General features: G+C 40.8%; 1 protein-coding gene across 1 annotated transcript; it reads right to left on the reverse strand.

Moving 5' to 3' along the window:
- Positions 1 to 1,066: 1,066 nt before the first annotated feature.
- On the reverse strand, positions 1,067 to 3,741 carry LOC143552027 (SNF1-related protein kinase regulatory subunit beta-2-like). The gene is made up of 4 exons (XM_077042334.1): positions 3,568 to 3,741; positions 2,478 to 2,653; positions 2,232 to 2,394; positions 1,067 to 1,550 (listed from the first exon to the last, which is right to left on the reverse strand). Exons 1-4 carry the CDS (start codon positions 3,739 to 3,741, stop codon positions 1,233 to 1,235), a joined length of 831 nt encoding a protein of 276 aa, XP_076898449.1. The 3' UTR covers positions 1,067 to 1,232.
- Between the last annotated feature and the right edge of the window lie 17,009 nt (positions 3,742 to 20,750).

The raw sequence follows: 20,750 nt of genomic DNA on the forward strand, positions 1-20,750 counted from the left end.
TTTCTATAATTTTAATATAAATTGTAATTTTATTAACAATATATGATAATTATGTTGTTGATTGTATTTTGATAAATGTTCAAATTTTAAAATATTCATCAATTTCCCATTTAATACACGAGGCTCAAACTAGTTACAAATAAAAAAGAAAAAAGAAAAGAAAAAATACACACTCATTTCACACTAATTTTCCTGACATTTTTTTTCCAATCAACTACGTAAACCATACACAAAAATCTATAATCATTCAATACATACATAAATCATACACAAAAATCCTCATCAATACTTCATTGACCTTTACATGCTCTGCATCGGTTTTGAATTTCATAGTCTTAGGGCATCCGCAATGGTAAACTATTATTTTTGTTTCAAACCGACATTTCAGCATGCCACATCATATTTCAAACCAACCTCCATAACTTTCATTTATCCTCCAATGGACAATAAATAATTCTTGTTTCAATCCACCACCTCACCGTCCACATCATATCTAAATTTCCCTCTATTTAATTTGTATTCATTTATACGGAGTATTAAAAAAACACATAAATTAAAAAAAAAAACCATTATCAACTTTTTCAAAATCTTGAAAAAAAACTATTAATTGTTAAAAACAGCTAAATTACTTTTTATCCCAAGAAATTATCAACCTTTTCAAAATCTTGAAAAAAAAAGGACAATTTAGCATGTGTATCTCACAATTTAATATAACCAACCACTAAATTCTTATCAACTACTCACAAACACCACCCACCTCCTTCCGTCTTCTTTCTATTACCCACTCATCTCCTCTCTTACAAAATACAAATAATGTAAAAAGATGCATTTTATGTTGATTTTAACAGTTTGTGAACCAAGTAGGGAGATTTGGAAGATGGAAAATAATCTAAGTGTGTATTTGTTTTGTTAAGGTGGGTCATGCCGTACACTTTTGAAGCGTTCCGGATTCGCGAACCGTTCTGCCTCCTCTCTCTTCCAGCTAGCCATCTCCAATGGTGACATCCTTGTGTGGGTTTCGTTTGGAATTCAGTCTGTTGCCACATCTCCACCATTGGAGAAGCTCTTAGAAAACATGAGCATTTTCAAAATAGTAAATCTACACATCGGTTACGGTTCATACATATAAAGCTTGAAAATCAGACCACTTAAAACATACCCGCCATGTAAAGCTAGAAACAAGTCAAAACACAAACACACAAACGTTGGTCAGTCGGTCGGTTGGTTTGTGATTATTGATGTATAGATTTGTAGAGCACGACGGTGACATATTTGGATAGGAACCGATGAGTGGACCCGAGGGCTACAACTGAGTCACTACTCTTGCCTTTCTGCATGTAAAGATGGTTTATAACAACATGCTGCGGTCTAGAAGGGTTCTCCATATGGTGTAACGGGGTGTTAAGCAGCGTCATTTGGAGATGAGGGGGCACTAATGGCGGCTCCTTGGCATAGTCTTCACACCTGAGTTGTAAATTGTTGTAGCTTGAATCTGGGGACCGAGGGGGTTCAAAACCAGATATGCTTTCAATGTCTTCAGGAACATATTCCTGTTATCAACTACTAATTGTTAAGCAAAGTTAAATAAGATAATCACACAGACAAAACGGGCTGGGTCGGGGTTGGCCCGAAAAATTAAACTGTTTACCCTTTGTTGAAAAAAGTAGTGAATCAAATACGGTTTGCACTTTCAAGCGAATTTACCCGTTTGACACTTTGACCAAATACAGAGTAAACGGGTCAAAATTATGTTTTACATGCTAGACGAAATCCAGAGTAAGCGGTTAAAATTTGTAATTGCTGCTAACATGGACAAGTCAACAGACTATTTGGTCATTGATTTTACTTCATGTCAAGATTCATGAAAAAATAAACTAAAGCATCAATATTCATAGAAAATCAAACAAAATCGTCAAAATTTATGAAAAACCAAACTAAATCATCAAGGTACATTGATTATCAAATTAAATCATCAGAATCATCGAAATTTAGAAATCAAATCAAAATCATGAATGTTCATTAAAAATCATCAAGAATCATGAAAATCAGATTAACTCATCAGCATTCATTAAAAACCAAATCATCAAGATTTATCAAAAATCAAATCAAACCATCTGAAGATTCGTCCTGGAAATTAAAATGATAATCAAACAGACAGAAAGTAAATCATCACTGATAACATGGATTCACTATATATATATATATGTATGTAACCTTAAAAAAATTAATACCTGCAAATCTAGGATGTTGTAAGTATTGCCCGCTTCATCCTTGGTACACGGCACATCAGGCGAATACCTCCATTGACCGTCAACAACAAATCTATACTGGTATACGCCTGAAGGAAGAACCTTTAATATGATGAAATCTTTTCCTGATCTCTGCAACGGTTTCCTGAATAAGCAAGCAATCACATATTCATAATTCTATATGTAACCACATATTCATAATTCTATAAGCTGTCTATACAATCTTACCTTGTTTTCCAGTTGTCCCACGAGCCTTCCACCGCCACATCTCTTCCATCATAACTCCATGTAATCATTGTTGGGATTCCTTGCTCGGTCACCATGTCTTCATAGCTCGTCGAGTTGTGCATCCATAAACTGTTTGATTGCATCTCGTCTGGTCTTTGTAATGGAGCCACGGGTACCTGAAAATACACAAAACAATGCAAAAGATCATTTTTTTGGAATACTTTCTTAAAATGCAAGCCTTCTTTTACCATATAAATTAATTTTGGATCTCTTTGCATTTTACGCATCTTCAAATAGAACACGGTTCTTGAATTAAAAAAAAAAACAATTTCAGAGAGAAGACGGTCTTGTCGGTCGTCAAAGCCATTTATTTTGACCGATGTAGAAACTATATAAAGAAAGTATAGTTTCATATATCCTCTCAAAACTCGGTATTGCATTATATTTACTGACAAACAAACAAACAAACGTACATTGTAAAATCTCACCCACAGCAAAAGCTACCGCTCCCGTTGAGACCCCCGACTCATAGAAACCTCCCTTTCCAAACATTTACCAACAAAATGTCTTTATATCAAATATACCCATTTTCAAAGATATGACATTTATACCCTTTCCTTGAAACTTGTAGTAGGACATGGGAAAGAGAAAGAGAATGCTATAATTATCAAGTTAAAAGTGTATCAAATAAGGGAGGTATACATGATATTTTAAGTGATATAAACTTTCTAGGTTAGGTACAACAAAGTGGGAAGAACGATTAGGTGGCGTTTGGTTCACAGAATCCTTCTAAATAGAAATCCTTTGAAATTTCTGAAATGTGTTTGGTTGGTAATTTTAATCTTTTCTTTCAAAAACGTTCATCTAAAAATCAGCTCATATCATGAGAAACAACAGTCATATAATTAATATTTTATATTAGATCAAATTCTAATCTAATAACAATCAAAGAAGCTGCAAAATTTGGTTATGAATCATTTAATCCAGATCTTTAACACACAATTTCCAGATCCAATCCATAACCCAAATTCAAATCATGAGAAAATCAAGAATAAACCCCTCAAAAGCATAATAATAGTAATAATAATACCTGTGGAGTGAACATCAATGGGGCACCAGAAACCCTAGGGCTTGGAGGCGGAGAGTTGCCCATAAAATTATTATTATTATTATTATTATTATCATCACCAGCAGCAGCAGAAACGGCACGGCCGATTGACGAGGTGCTGCCGCCACCGTCGTCTCTACCATTAACGTTACCCATTTATAATTATAAAACCCTATCTATCATAAAATATGATAAAGACTAAATCTTATAGTGACTAAAATGAAAACAGTGGGATTAGGAAGAGTGAGAATGAGAAGCCTGTTGTTGGTGATTGAGAAGAAAGTTGATGATAGTAATAATAATAATGATTGTACTGCAATGTCGACATGAGGAGGAGGACGACGAGGGTGGGATGACCAAACGAATCTCAACTCTCAAGGCTAATCATCAACACGTTATAATTTTTATTTTTATTTTTATAATACAAAATAAGTTATTTTTATTTTTATTTTTTATATATATTTTGTACATGTTTTTTCTAACACCCATTGACTAAAGTCCGGCTACCTAGGTGAACCAAATGTCAAAAGACGACCCCTTTATGCTTATGAATTATGATTACAAACAATGCTGAATAGTCCAAGCTCACTATCTTATTTCCAAATAAAACCCGTTACAATAAATCTGTTAAAATCGAATTCAAACTTAAAAAGCCTCTATCTCAAATCTTTATATGTTCTCCATCACCGGTTGATACATTACACTTATTTAAAACCACACAAAAAAGTGTTACAAAACATTATCATATTGAGAAAATCAAACATTATTCAAATTTTTATTCTCATATAAATATCAAATTTTTATTCTTGCGATATATATTGTAATTGAAATAATCTTTTCGGATTAACCACATACTACGTTCGTAATTGACGTCTGATTACTTATTGAATGATGGTTGGAATTGTAGCGAATACAAACATGGTTTTTTCAAAAGGGTATATCTTAAAAATAATTTATTTGGGTAGTTCAATCAAAAAATAATGGAAATACCCTCTCGCACGTTAGGCATGTAACGGTTTCTAAACTAAATTTTAACGTTTATTAGTGTTACTAAAATGCCTAACGGTTTCTAAACTAAATTTTAACGTTTATTAGTGTTACTAAAATATAGTACAGTAGTATCCAAACATGTTACTTTATAAAAACCTTTTTCAATTACATAAAACAAAATCAAGTGATTATATTAAGTTTACGGTTTTATAAAGAAAATAAATTGCTTAATTAATTTGTAAAATTGAAAGAAAACTATAAATTAAACGTGGACAAAATATAAAACTTATTCAAAAAAAATAATCATAAATAAAAAAGTATAAAATAATACACATTTTTATAAACTAAATAATTTGGTTAATTAATTAATAAATTTGTTTGTCTAATTTGTAAATGAAATAACTATCTTCAAAGCAATTTAAAGAGTTAGTAACCAATGGTAGAGTAAGGTTAAAATACAAAGTATAACAAAAATGAAAAGATGAGAAAAAATCTAATTCATTAATTTTAAATTTGAATGTTGGAGATTAATTTAAGAATAAAAATTGACGAGAATAGCATTAAAGTAATAACCCTGAAGAAACACCAATCCGATCCCCTTAACGGGTCCTGGATCTGATGAGTCCACATGGTAGGATACACGTACAACCAACTACGATATGAGCACAACCTTCGAAAGTCCAGTGACAGAAACCTGTAAAACAAGTACCGTGAGCTCGTTACGGGAATGACAAGAGGGGGTCTTCCCGTAACCACCCTCCGGCGTGAGAATAAGTACTATTCTAATGGAGAGAAAGTACTTAAGTATTTTAAGTAGATAGTGGGGTGTGAATGAATACCTCATGCAAATTGAGAGAGTATTTATAGCCGAAGAGTGTAGGAATATGATTGGGCCAGCTGTCCCATTCTAGAAGATCTCTCGTAACCGTCTGGACACGTGCCCTCATGTGATAGGTTGAGCAATACGTCCCATGTGCATGGGTGTAACAACCTGGACACGTGTCGCTCTATGATAGGACGACTTAACCCTGGCCATGTGCACGGTTATAACAACCTGGCCAGCTGTCCTTTATTCATTGGTTGATGGGTCACGTATTCTTCAAGTTACGATCTTGGTAATTCTTCTAGAAGGTAGTTGGGTAATTACAGCAGTCATGTGGCATTGCCTTCCGAACATCTTAGCGGGTGAATATGTTACCCTGCGGATGATTTCTGAGGGTGCCTGGATGCTTCTGCGCATGGTCCCTAGAACGTATCATCTTTCTTCCTTTAGTGGGTTATGCGGGTGATCCATATGTCCCGTGGGAGGCAAAGAGGGGCTTCCCTCTGACCCTCAGGTGGTACTCAAGGGAATTTGGGTCTTTTTGGTATCCTACCTCTATAAGTCCCCCAGTCCATTGTTTCTTCCGTGTAAATTTGTATGCGGGTGAAATTTTGGACTTAAGATATAATTGGGTTTTTTTTTTTGAATTTTGGAGTTTTTGGTAGAAATATCTTCTGTTGTGGTGTGGATAACCATGAAAAGTACAAGTTGACCACTTGCAGGCGCGTGGACAGGTGACGAGACGTTTATGCCGGTTGTCACTTTACCCAACTGTGTACCTTTTTCACTTTTTCGAATTTCCCGCGTGAAGTGGCATTTACTGAGTGGATGACGCCTTTCTCTCTCCACTGTTCGTATCCCATCACATTGATAGCGATGGGTATAAATAGTGGGGGTTATATTCTTTTAGAAGTTTTTATCGCCTTTTATTTCCGTATCTCTTGTGCTTTTTCTTCCAATTTTCCCATTAATTTGCCGATTCTATTCAATATTGCTCGTTGTTTTCCGTTCACCGTTGGACTAATGGCCAGTGATACAAGATCTTCAAAACCGAACATCGATATCGTGGAGATTGATTGGAATGAAAGCGAATACAAATAGTTGATTCGTACTTATGGTATTCCACTGGAGTGGGGACCGGAATTCCCTACTGCCGGATCTGTTGCTAATAAGCCACCTGCTGGAAAGATGGCTGTTTATGCCAACTACTTTACCCATGGGAATCTTCGGTTTCCGATAACAAAATTCCTTATTAAGGTACTCAGTGCCTATGGGGTTCATCTTTCCCAATTACACCCACTTACACTTACATAAATTACACATTTTGAATTTGTGTGTAAGGCAAACGGGATGGTACCTCGCTCTGATCGATTCCCGGTCATCTATCGGCTGGTCAATCGACGCGGATGGTTTAGAGGCATCCCGATTCCTGGAAGGATTATTGGAACTGAGCCTTCCGAGGGTGTTGAAGAATGGCGGATACGATTCTTCTGGATGTCGGATGTGATTCCGGCTAACATGGTCCGGCGTCCGGCCGATGAGGCTCTGCCGGATATAGTTACAGCTCCCCATGAAGGCCAGGAGTGGTTCCGCCTATTAATGTTGAAGCCTTCTCCGATGCGAGCCATTCAGGAAGAAGCGTTAGTGTCGGCGGGTATGAGCCGTCTATGGCCATATCCTGACTTGGAACCAATCTTCGTGGATGTGAACGAACGTAAGTCTTATATATTTTACTGACTTTTTTATTTTGTACAACTTCTTTTTGAAATTTCATTGTGAATGTTTCAGGTGAAGTGAGTATGTTCAATTCCCTTTTTGATAACAATGGTTGCCCATGAAAAAGGATTCGTGATGCGAAGGATCCCCCTGCCTTAGACATGACTCGTCGACATTTTCTTTTTCCAACCAAGGTGCGTGCGGAACCAACAGTTGGGAAGATATCTTCCGAACAGGTGCGTACATCCTTAATCCTCGTTCGCTTAATACTCTTACTTCTGATGGGATGATCATGATTCTGTCTTGGAGTGACGAATCATTATCCCAAGAAGAATCTGACTCTGATATTGTCTCTGAAACCTCATCCGTCGCGCATGCATTAGCAGAGTTGGAGCGAAAGAGGAGGCCTCAGTTCTCCGAGGCAAGTGATGCGAGTGTAAGCCTCGCAGATGTCGAGGAAGGACCTGCGACGAAGAAACTTCGGACACAACGTCCGAAGAAGAAAAAGGTCAGCCTTGCTGATCGTATGAAGGGGATGGCCGGTAAGTCAATGTGTCAACTTTATCTTTTCTTTTATGCTTTTATTGATACTTAAGTATGTTTTTTTGTTGTATGTAGATCAAACTGTCATCACTGGTGGGGGTGTATCATCAGAGAAACCGCCATCTCCACCACCACACTGGAATTCTATCTGCTATATTTATTGCTTCTGAATTCATCTTATCTTTAATAGTTTAAATTCTTCTTTGTTGAGTAATAACTTAATTCTTGAATAAAATGTTTCTTGTAACAATATAAATAGATATAGATATTTCAACCTAACGTTTTCAATTACGAAATCCAATTATCCAATTAGACGTAGGATTAGTTCGCGAATCATGACAAGAATTATATCTCTATATAGAGAAAGAAAAAAATTGAGGATGAGAAACCACCATCTCCACTGCCCGAGAAAGATCAAGAGGCTCCCCTACCTCCACTAGAAACTGAAGATCCTCTGGCATATCTGTTCGTAACCGAGGATGCTTCTAGTTCCAAGGAGAAGGACCCAATTGTGGACGTGGAGGCATCTAAGGCGCATGAGTCTCTTCACCAAACTCCACCACAATCTTTGGTCTATCCATCACCATTTCTAACAGGTGAGGGAGAAGGATCACATTCTCAACGTACGCCATCGGACGTTGAAGGAGTAGTGGCGTGTCACACCCCGATCGTGATGGCGGAATAATCGAGGCGCGGCGACTAAGTCGTGATTGTTGAGCACAATAGTATAAAAGTCTAAATGCATAAACATAACCAAAATGTCAAATATTACACCATCCAGGTAACATGAAACAAATTGTTTTAATACAAAATATCAAGTTTCCAAACAACTCCTAGACTAGCCTTCATCTCTCTAAGGCCTCTAAACTTGCTAGGGATTTCTTGCTGCATTATTTCCTGAAAACATGTAACAAACTGTCAATTACATAAAGTAGATGAGTGAATTCATAGGTTTAAAGAAAAAGAGTTTATACACAAACATACTAGTATAGGTTGTAGGGGTTTATATATAGGGTGTACCTGCGGCTAACCCACCACTCCTACAACTTATACTACTATGTTTGGATATAATACCCGGTTTTAAGATGGTTTGTAAGAAAAGGTCTCTTGGTTTTCCCAAAGAGGTTTTTGTAGTAAGTAAAACATGAAATGTTCTCCTGGACTCTCAGCGGGCTTATTATTCTCCCATTAGAGTCGTTTGTGATAAGATTACTCAAAGATTTGTGGTCTCCCAACGGTACATGTAGCACATAGCAGTTAAGCATAAATAAGGACATATAGATTTGAGCATGCTAAGTTTACTAGATAAACCAACACCAAGATCCCACTGTTTACTAGTATCCAAGATGATGGTGAATAAATGATGATGATGATGAATGATGATGAAACTCAATGATCACACAAGACTTGATTGATCCCACGCAAGACTTAAACCAAGACTACCTCGTTCTTGTCATCCAGGACTCAGCTAGGTTCTACCGAGAGTAGGATAGACTCCCCAAAGAATCCTGGGTTCCCTTGGTCCCTACCGAGACTAGTATAGGTCCTCAAGAGTTATGGATTTCACCGAGACTAGTATGAAATCCCAAGAGTTACGAGTGCCACCGAGAATAGAATGCCACTCATGGTCGCGAGTTCTACCGAGAGTAGAATAGACTCTCGCGTCCAATTCAACTCATGATGCTTTGATCTCTAGATTTCCATGCTGACACAATGACTATGATGATATGAATATGATTCCCATTCCCATGATGTCAATGTTCATGGAATTTCCCATACTCATTGATTTCCAATGTTCTTAGATCTCCATAAGTTGATGGGTTTTCCCCATGTTCATAGATTTCCAAAGTTTATAGATTCTTAAAAAGCTTGTGGATTTCCGCACGTGTGTAGAAATCCAAAAGTTTATAGTTTAAAGAGTGTTTGCATAAATGATTTTATCCAAACGTGTAAAGTTACCATGTTTCCACCCCATAGTTTTGAAAAGCTTAAATAGGGGCCATGAACTCACCTTGATCTCGGGTTAGGATGATGCTACAATAGATCTCCTTAGCCTAGAGTTGAACATATATATAAGGTTAACAACGTGCTATAAGTCTAAGAAAACGAGCTTACGCGGCCTCGAGCAAAAACTGGGTTTTAAAGACGAAAACAGCTTGGTTCTGGCTTGATTCGATCGAATAGGAACACGTTCGATCGAATAGACACACATTCGGTCGAATCTGAGGCACACTCGATCGAACTAGAAACACATTTGGTCGAACCAGTTGGAAAAACTCGTTCGGTCGAACATGGAACTTGTTCGATCGAATAGACACTCGTTCGATCGAATACGAAACTCATTCGGTCGAATGAGTTGGAGACCATTCGGTTGCTTTCCTATTCGATCGACTGGACTGATTCGATCGACTGGTTCGATCGAATGAGTCTGATTCGACTCCTTCAAGCTGGGCGACGGAGAAACCTACGGGTTTTTCAGATTTTCCAGATTTTTGACCCAAAATCGAAGTTTTTGACATGGAAATGCTCGGGATTGAAAGGGCTATCGATTCCTAGTGATTTTAAACACAAAAGCCTGCATTTTGACACCAAAACAAGACGGTTTTTGACCCGAAAACTCTAGAAACGAAAATGGGTGTTTTTGCTCGATTTGAGGCCGAAAATGGTTATGAAAATGGATGATTTTCAAGAAGATCTTACCAAGAATAACAACAAACAGATTTGTGGACTCGGATTTGAAGTTTGAAGACTTTCTCTCTCTAGTTTCTCTCTCTAGAATGAGAGTGTTTGGGTGGGAAGTGTTGGTGGAAATGAAAGAGATGGTGCAAGAATACTTGATTTTCCGCTTAAATACTCGGGTGACTCGGGTTCGGGTTTAGGCTACCGACGGGTCAAGACTAGTCGAGTTCATAAGTTTTTAAACAAACTAAAACTTTTTCAGCAAAACTTTTATAAAACCATTTTCCGAATAATTATTTGAAATCTTTTTAAATAAGAACATTTAATTTTTCGAAAGCATAAAAATTAATATTTTTCAGGCGTAAATGTCGTTTTATAAAATAAACATTTTAAATGATAAAAGCAGATTTTTCCAATGATATGGGTTCCGAACTTATCGTCCAGAATCCCAAAGTCTATAGTTTCCGATGATTTCACGATCCTAGTTTACCAATCGAATTTCAGGGCGTTACATCCTCCCCAATTTAGAGGAATTTCGTCCCGAAATTTAGAACTTAGTATAGTTGATGCAATGATGTTTTAGATCAAATGATCCCATGATGACCACTATGCGCCACTACCCCTAATTTTCGTCTTGGATACCACCCAAATCAAGTTGAAGGGGTTTATATATAGGGTGTACCAGCGGCTAACCCACCACTCCCTCAACTCCACTTGGGTGTTTCTTTCGACTCCTATTAGTTCAATGACACACAGGACGACACACTATTTTCCACTACAAGGCATCACCTTCAAGCTTTACATCAGACATATTCATTTCGGATTGAAGGGGTTTATATATAGGGTGTACCAGCGGCTAACCCACCACTCCTTCAATCTCCAATGAATAATTCCCTCAATAACTCTTGAATTTAACGCCTCACAGCTGCCACGCTAACTATGAGTCCCTAATTCCAAGTCTCGCTTCAGACATAATCAACTTGTGCCGAAGGGGTTTATGTATAGGGTGTACCAGCGGCTAACCCACCACTCCTTCAACATTCATTGATTAATTCCCTACACGAAGCTTGAGTTCACGACTCATAGTTACACAATAGCATATTGTTTATACACGTATACACCTGTGAACTTGATGTAATTATATTCCGGACTATAATTACGAGTTCACCTTGTATCAATGTATAAACTTCATTGTGTGCGGCTAGAAAAATCGACACGACACCACACACACACACACAACCATGCTTCATGAATGCTAGAATGATGACAAATTTTGGCTCAATGATACATAGTTTACCCCAATGTTTACATGATTAAGTATGCACAACTTGTGTTTTCCAGCACGAGTCATGGGTAGCCAAACTTGGTGTTATGCAAATAAGAGAATATTTATAAGCAAATAGGAACAACATGATACTTCATTGATTGATATTGGTCCCTGATTACATGATTACGATTACATAGACTCCAAGATTTCTAGAATTACAAAGATGATGACTATGCGAACAGATGAGGGTATTCCTCCTTCATCTTATCCTCTCGCTCCCATGTGAACTCGGGTCCACGATGGTTGTTCCAACGTACCTTGACTATGGGTATCCGGCTTCGCTTAGTCCTTTTGACTTCTCGATCTAGGATCTCGACAGGTTCCTCAACAAAGTGTAGTTTGTCGTCGATGCGAACCGTGTCGATCGGGATTTGAGCGGTCTCGTCAACGAGGCACTTTTTGAGTTGCGACACATGAAAAACGTTGTGAACACGGCTGAGTTCTGGAGGCAATTCCAAGCGATAGGCTACGGGTCCGACCTTTTCGATGATCTTGAAAGGTCCTACGTACCTTGGAGCAAACTTTCCCTTTTTCCCGAAGCGAACAATGCCCTTCCAGGGGGAAACTTTGAGCATTACGCGATCGCCTATTTGGAACTCCAGAGGTTTGCGGCGTTTGTCAGCGTAATACTTGTGTCGACAGCGGGCGTCCTTAAGTCTTTGCTGGATGATGGCGATACTGTCAGTGGTTTCCTGTATCAGTTCCGGGCCGAGGATTTGAGAATCTCCGGTCTCGGACCAACACAGTGGAGAACGACATTTCCTGCCATAGAGTGCCTCGAATGGTGCGCATTTGATGGTAGCATGATAGCTGTTATTGTATGAGAACTCTGCAAGAGGAAGGTGAGTCTCCCAGCTACTACCGAATTCAAGGATACAGGCTCTGAGCATATCCTCCAGGGTTCGTATGGTCCTTTCGCTCTGTCCGTCCGTTTCAGGATGATAGGCAGAGCTAAGTTTCACACTTGTCCCAAAGGCTTTCTGAAATGACTTCCAGAACCTTGACGCAAAAGAGGGGTCACGGTCAGACGTGATGCCCTTAGGCACACCGTGACGGGTTACGATCTCACGAATGTAAATCCGCGCCAGCTTCTCCGTAGTGTAGTCCTCGCGGACAGGGAGAAAGTGGGCAGACTTGGTCAAGTAATCCACGATAACCCAAATCGTGTCATAACCGCTGGGTGTCCGCGGGAGTTTGGTAATGAAGTCCATAGCGACTTCGTCCCACTTCCACTGCGGTATGATCGGTTTTTGTAACAGGCCAGATGGTCTCTGATGTTCAGTCTTGATCCGCGAGCATGTTAGGCACCTACCGACGTACAAAGCTATGACTTTCTTCATACCCGGCCACCAGAAGTGAGACTTGAGATTTTGATACATTTTATCACTGCCCGGGTGAATAGAGTATCTGGATTTGTGCGCTTCGTTCAGGATAAGTTCTCGAAGTGGTTCAGAGTTTGGAATCCACATGCGATTTAAGTAGTAAAGTATACCATCATACTTGGTTTCAAACTTCCGTTCGGCACCGCAAGATAGCATATTTTTGAGATCACCACCAGCAATCGCTTGCTTTTGAGCTTCAAGAACCAAGGAGGGAAGATTGGACTGAATACGGATCGCATGCAACTGGGTCCTTTCCTTGCGACTTAACGCGTCAGCCACTACGTTAGCCTTTCCAGGGTGGTAGCGGATTTCGCAGTCGTAGTCACTTAGGAGTTCAACCCATCGACGTTGTCGCATGTTTAGCTCCCTTTGGTTGAGGATGTGTTGTAGGCTCTTGTGGTCGGTGAAGATGACACATTTCGTACCGTATAGGTAGTGTCTCCATACTTTTAAGGCAAAGACCACAGCACCCAATTCCAAGTCGTGGGTGACATAAATCCTCTCATGACTCTTGAGTTGGCGCGAGGCATAAGCGATGACCTTACCGCGTTGCATTAAGACGCAGCCTAGACCTTGGCTCGAGGCGTCGCAATAAACAACAAAATCATCGTTACCCTCAGGAAGTGACAGGATTGGTGCATGACAGAGTTTATGTTTCAATGTTTGGAAAGCCTCTTCTTGCTCTTGGTTCCAAATGAATGGTTCCCCTTTTTGAGTTAACATTGTGAGAGGCAATACGATCTTTGAAAAGTTCGAGATGAATCGACGGTAGTACCCAGCTAAACCAAGAAATGAACGAATTTCGGTTGACGTTGTAGGCGCTCCCCAATTTTTGATGGCTTCAATCTTGGCAGGGTCGACATGAATGCCTTCCTTGTTAATGATGTGACCTAAGAATTGAACTTCCCTTAGCCAGAATTCGCATTTGGAGAATTTGGCGTAGAGTTGCTCTTTCCTCAGCAGATCCAAGGTAAGCCTGAGATGAAGCTCATGGTCGGCTTTAGAGCGGGAATAAACGAGAATATCGTCAATGAAGACGATAACAAACTGGTCCAGGTATGGACGACAAACGCGATTCATGAGATCCATGAACACCGCAGGGGCATTCGTCAAACCAAAAGGCATGACTAGGAACTCGTAGTGTCCATAACGAGTTCTGAAAGCGGTTTTCGCGATGTCGTCCTCCGTGACGCGTACTTGGTGATAACCTGAGCGTAGGTCGATCTTGGAAAAGTAAGTGGCTCCTTGCAGCTGGTCGAAAAGATCGTCAATCCTTGGTAATGGATACCGATTCTTGACCGTGAGTTTGTTAAGCTCACGATAGTCTATGCACATCCGGAAAGATCCGTCCTTCTTCTTGACGAAGAGGACTGGAGCTCCCCATGGAGATGAACTAGGGCGAATAAAACCCTTGTCTAGTAGTTCCTGTAGCTGGCTCGATAATTCCTGCATTTCTGACGGAGCCAAACGATACGGAGATTTTGCCACGGGGGTTGCACCGGGAACTAATTCGATGTGGAATTCGACTTGTCGGCTAGGAGGTAGTCCGGGTAAGTCTTTAGGAAAAACGTCTGGAAATTCACGCACAACGGGGACATCAGAGAGCTTCTTCCCCAAAGATTTCTTGATGGAGACATGAGCTAGGAAGGCGAGACACTTCTTTCGAAGGCATCGCCGAGCTTTAAAGCAGGAGATTAATTTCAGACATCTGCCTGATCTTTCTCCTTGAATAATTATGGACTCGCCAGAAGAACAAGGAACGCGAATGAGCTTCTCAGCACACACCACTTCCGCGTGGTTGATGGACAACCAATCCATCCCAACAATTACATCGAAACTTCCTAATTGCATAGGGATGAGGTCAATGTTAAGAGACGTCTGATCAAACGTAAGCGTGCAATTGCGAACGATTTTGTTCACTTGGGTAGACTCTCCGTTTGCCATTTCGACAGAGAAAGCGGGGTCTAAGACAGAGGTTCCTAGATTAAGCAATGGGACCAACTCGCTAGAAATAAAACTCCTATCTGCACCCGTGTCAAATAGAATAGAAACCCAGAGATTGTTAAGGATGAACGTACCAGTAATGACGTCAGGATTTTGGCGAGCTTCAGCAGCGCCAATAGTAAAGGCTCGGCCTCGGGCCGGAGGAAGATTTGCAAGACGAGGACACCTGCTCCTGAAATGGTCCGTGGCTCCACACTTGAAACAGCTTCGAGTGTTGCTGGGTTGGGAACTGCTGCTCTGTATTGCCAGTTGATTACCTTGAAATCTGCAGCGTTCCGCTAGGTGCCCCAAACGTCCACAGTTCGTGCATTTCCAGCACGGGGTTTCGGCAGGGTGATGAAATTGGCAAGTGCCGCACTTGGGGTGAACCCCAGTGTACTCCCTCTTTGGCCTTCCAGAAGGGGTGGGAGCAGGAGCGACAGAGCTGATTGGGGTTGCGGGAGTAACCATCGCGTAACTGCTAGCCTTACGCTTTTTGATGCGGTTGATCTTTTTGGATGAGCCCTCAGCGGCCTTGCCCGTACCTTTGGCTAGGACCCCAGTCTTAACCTGGTCCTGGGTCAGTCGGGCAGCTAGTTCAATGGCCGCTTGTAGGGTTGATGGGTCAGCCCCGATAACGATTCCACGGACAGTGTCAGGTAGGCCATTGATGTAAAGCTCAATAGCCCGGGAGGGAGGGGTGACCAAGTGTGGTACGAGAAGGGAGAGCTCGTGAAAACGCTCCGTGTACCCTTGGTGATCAGCGCCCTTCATTTTGTGCACCCAAAACTCAGCTTCAAGTTTCTGCACCTCACTGCGAGGTACGAACTCGCGGGTAACCAAAGCTACAAATTCCGACCAGGTCATGGCCAAGGCAGCCTCACGCCCGCGGGTTCTTATCTCGTTGTTCCACCAGGTCAGCGCGCGTTTAGACAACATGCTTGCCGCGTGCGTGACTTTCAGTGTCTCAGGGCACGAGCTAATAACAAAGGCAGCCTCCATCTTTTCGATCCACTGGAGGAGACCAACGGCGCCTTCTGAACCGCTGAAGCTGGTGGGTTTGGTAGCCATGAAGTCCTTGTATGGCTTATTTGCTGGTTCATTTGCGTTCTGAGCTGGAATTTGGTTGGCCCCAGAGGTTCTTTCTTGCCTCAGCCCCTGGCTGATGGCTGTTACCATGCCTGGTAACACAGCCGCGATCTGCTGGGCTATAAGGTTGGCTAGATCAGCGGAGTCCAAGGGGGCGGGTGCACGTCTGGGAGGCATTCAAGAACACAGAATGACATGGCTCAAGAGATTAACAGTTAATATACAACACATAAGCACGCAGCACGTATATAAGTGTAGACATGTGATTGTGATGCATGAGCTATCTAGAGTCAAGGATCCTAGGTTATAGTCTAGGTCGGTTTCCTAATTCCCTATAACCACTGGCTCTGATACCAATCTGTCACACCCCGATCGTGATGGCGGAATAATCGAGGCGCGGCGACTAAGTCGTGATTGTTGAGCACAATAGTATAAAAGTCTAAATGCATAAACATAACCAAAATGTCAAATATTACACCATCCAGGTAACATGAAACAAATTGTTTTAATACAAAATATCAAGTTTCCAAACAACTCCTAGACTAGCCTTCATCTCTCTAAGGCCTCTAAACTTGCTAGGGATTTCTTGCTGCATTATTTCCTGAAAACATGTAACAAACTGTCAACTACATAAAGTAGATGAGTGAATTCATAGGTTTAAAGAAAAAGAGTTTATACACAAACATACTAGTATAGGTTGTAGGGGTTTATATATAGGGTGTACCTGCGGCTAACCCACCACTCCTACAACTTATACTACTATGTTTGGATATAATACCCGGTTTTAAGATGGTTTGTAAGAAAAGGTCTCTTGGTTTTCCCAAAGAGGTTTTTGTAGTAAGTAAAACATGAAATGTTCTCCTGGACTCTCAGCGGGCTTATTATTCTCCCATTAGAGTCGTTTGTGATAAGATTACTCAAAGATTTGTGGTCTCCCAACGGTACATGTAGCACATAGCAGTTAAGCATAAATAAGGACATATAGATTTGAGCATGCTAAGTTTACTAGATAAACCAACACCAAGATCCCACTGTTTACTAGTATCCAAGATGATGGTGAATAAATGATGATGATGATGAATGATGATGAAACTCAATGATCACACAAGACTTGATTGATCCCACGCAAGACTTAAACCAAGACTACCTCGTTCTTGTCATCCAGGACTCAGCTAGGTTCTACCGAGAGTAGGATAGACTCCCCAAAGAATCCTGGGTTCCCTTGGTCCCTACCGAGACTAGTATAGGTCCTCAAGAGTTATGGATTTCACCGAGACTAGTATGAAATCCCAAGAGTTACGAGTGCCACCGAGAATAGAATGCCACTCATGGTCGCGAGTTCTACCGAGAGTAGAATAGACTCTCGCGTCCAATTCAACTCATGATGCTTTGATCTCTAGATTTCCATGCTGACACAATGACTATGATGATATGAATATGATTCCCATTCCCATGATGTCAATGTTCATAGAATTTCCCATACTCATTGATTTCCAATGTTCTTAGATCTCCATAAGTTGATGGGTTTTCCCCATGTTCATAGATTTCCAAAGTTTATAGATTCTTAAAAAGCTTGTGGATTTCCGCACGTGTGTAGAAATCCAAAAGTTTATAGTTTAAAGAGTGTTTGCATAAATGATTTTATCCAAACGTGTAAAGTTACCATGTTTCCACCCCATAGTTTTGAAAAGCTTAAATAGGGGCTATGAACTCACCTTGATCTCGGGTTAGGATGGTGCTACAATAGATCTCCTTAGCCTAGAGTTGAACATATATATAAGGTTAACAACGTGCTATAAGTCTAAGAAAACGAGCTTACGCGGCCTCGAGCAAAAACTGGGTTTTAAAGACGAAAACAGCTTGGTTCTGGCTTGATTCGATCGAATAGGAACACGTTCGATCGAATAGACACACATTCGGTCGAATCTGAGGCACACTCGATCGAACTAGAAACACATTTGGTCGAACCAGTTGGAAAAACTCGTTCGGTCGAACATGGAACTTGTTCGATCGAATAGACACTCGTTCGATCGAATACGAAACTCATTCGGTCGAATGAGTTGGAGACCATTCGGTTGCTTTCCTATTCGATCGACTGGACTGATTCGATCGACTGGTTCGATCGAATGAGTCTGATTCGACTCCTTCAAGCTGGGCGACGGAGAAACCTACGGGTTTTTCAGATTTTCCAGATTTTTGACCCAAAATCGAAGTTTTTGACATGGAAATGCTCGGGATTGAAAGGGCTATCGATTCCTAGTGATTTTAAACACAAAAGCCTGCATTTTGACACCAAAACAAGACGGTTTTTGACCCGAAAACTCTAGAAACGAAAATGGGTGTTTTTGCTCGATTTGAGGCCGAAAATGGTTATGAAAATGGATGATTTTCAAGAAGATCTTACCAAGAATAACAACAAACAGATTTGGGGACTCGGATTTGAAGTTTGAAGACTTTCTCTCTCTAGTTTCTCTCTCTAGAATGAGAGTGTTTGGGTGGGAAGTGTTGGTGGAAATGAAAGAGATGGTGCAAGAATACTTGATTTTCCGCTTAAATACTCGGGTGACTCGGGTTCGGGTTTAGGCTACCGACGGGTCAAGACTAGTCGAGTTCATAAGTTTTTAAACAAACTAAAACTTTTTCAGCAAAACTTTTATAAAACCATTTTCCGAATAATTATTTGAAATCTTTTTAAATAAGAACATTTAATTTTTCGAAAGCATAAAAATTAATATTTTTCAGGCGTAAATGTCGTTTTATAAAATAAACATTTTAAATGATAAAAGCAGATTTTTCCAATGATATGGGTTCCGAACTTATCGTCCAGAATCCCAAAGTCTATAGTTTCCGATGATTTCACGATCCTAGTTTACCAATCGAATTTCAGGGCGTTACATGGCGCGCAACGCACCACATCAATCACTACCTAATTCTTCCTCGTCTCCCCTGGTACATCCACAAGCACCAAGGTTTGACTATTATGGGGAACCTAATCCAGGGGAGTATGATCACATGTTTATCCCTAATTGTGATATCGTGAAAGGATCTCGTTTCACAGATCCGGGCACTTGTGCGACGTTTGTCAATCAATGTGTCCCAATTGCGAAACGAACCTTTCAGCGTGGCCGTTCCCGCAATGAGCTTTATATGGATTATTCTTCGTCTCTAGCCAACACAATGGCTTGTGGACAAGAAGTTTTGCGCGAATGGCGATCCATGGGGGAACGGTGGGGCGAAAAGACTCGAGCCACTAACGAGGCCAGGAAGGAAGCCCATGAGCAACGCTTGGCAGCCAATTCTGCTAAGTGGAAATTGTTTGACGCTGAGATTGCTCTAAAGGAGGAAGTAGACCGTCATGCCATTGCGTCTCGTCAGTGGAGGGATTCCTGCTGCAAGCAAAATACCGTCCTTCAAGCTGCTCGGGACGATGCCCAAAGGAAGAAGGAGGATTTGGCCAAGGAACTTGATGCCAATTCAGCGCTGGAGGCCCAGGTGACCCGCCAAGGTACTATTATCCAAGACCTTGAAGCGGAGTCGAAAGTGCAGAAGGAGCAGGCAGAGCTTATGGAAAAGAAGGCTGCAGGTATGCAAGCTGCCTATGACTCGCTTCTACAGGCGTGTGAGGAGGCGGAAGCCCGTGCAGCTGGATATTTGAACGACAAACAAAAAATAGCTGACGGGTTTCACGAGCTCCAGGAACGGGCAGAACGAGCGGAGAGGGAGCGGCGTTGAATGTTGGGCCAGGGTCTTAACGCGGTACGTTACTACCTTTTTCCTTTATTACCAATATTTTTTGTGTTTCCAACATCAATGAATCTCTTCTTCCTCGGCAGGTCATTAAACATATTAAGGAAGGAACTGAGCTAACAGATAACATTGCCTTCCTACTCACTGCTTCTTCCTAATCCGGCCGCGTGAGCGGTTTTAACAAAGGAATGGCGTATGCCCAGGTGGCCGTTCTTTTGAAGAGAACCTACTATATGGACTTGATGTTGCTCAGGAATACGAGATGCGTATTAAAGAGTATGACAATTTGTCATTTCCCTTGCAAGACATGCTTCCTGAGTTTGCGGCGGCTAGTGATGGCGTGGACCAGTTGAATGAATATTTGGAGGGAGAATTAGAGGATGCTCCGCCTACGCCTCCGGAAGACGCGTCCACCCGTAATTTCCTTTCATATTTTGTAATTTTCTTTCAATATGAATGAAAAGAAGTCTTTTTGTCATCTTGTGGATTTTGTCCCGTATTATGCTTATGATATTTTCTTCTGGGATATTTTGAATTTTCAAGTGGAAAGAATGCGATGACGTGGCGGAAAGAGAACTGTCGCAAGACAATTGATAAGACGTGTATGACGTCTTTCTGTAGTCTATTTTGCTTTTTCGTCTTTCCCTCCTGACGTGTCACCCTCTAATTGGGCTGTGTTTTCTCTCTCCACTGGCGTCTTATCTGTCGCATTAATTGCAATGTGTATAAATAGGAAATTTCTAACTCCTTTTCATTCTTATCTCTTGCCAATTCATTTCTTTCTTATCTTTCCTCTCAAACTCCAAATATGAGATTTATGATATTTCACCAGTGTAATCCCAAAATGGTTAAAGAGAAGAAGACTGACGTTTCCATAGATAACGTC

Source organism: Bidens hawaiensis, unplaced genomic scaffold, assembly GCF_021521415.1.
Source record: "Bidens hawaiensis isolate Kalapana, Puna unplaced genomic scaffold, B.hawaiensis_p1.1 tig00016756_1, whole genome shotgun sequence".
In the NCBI taxonomy this organism is placed as follows: Eukaryota; Viridiplantae; Streptophyta; class Magnoliopsida; order Asterales; family Asteraceae; genus Bidens; species Bidens hawaiensis.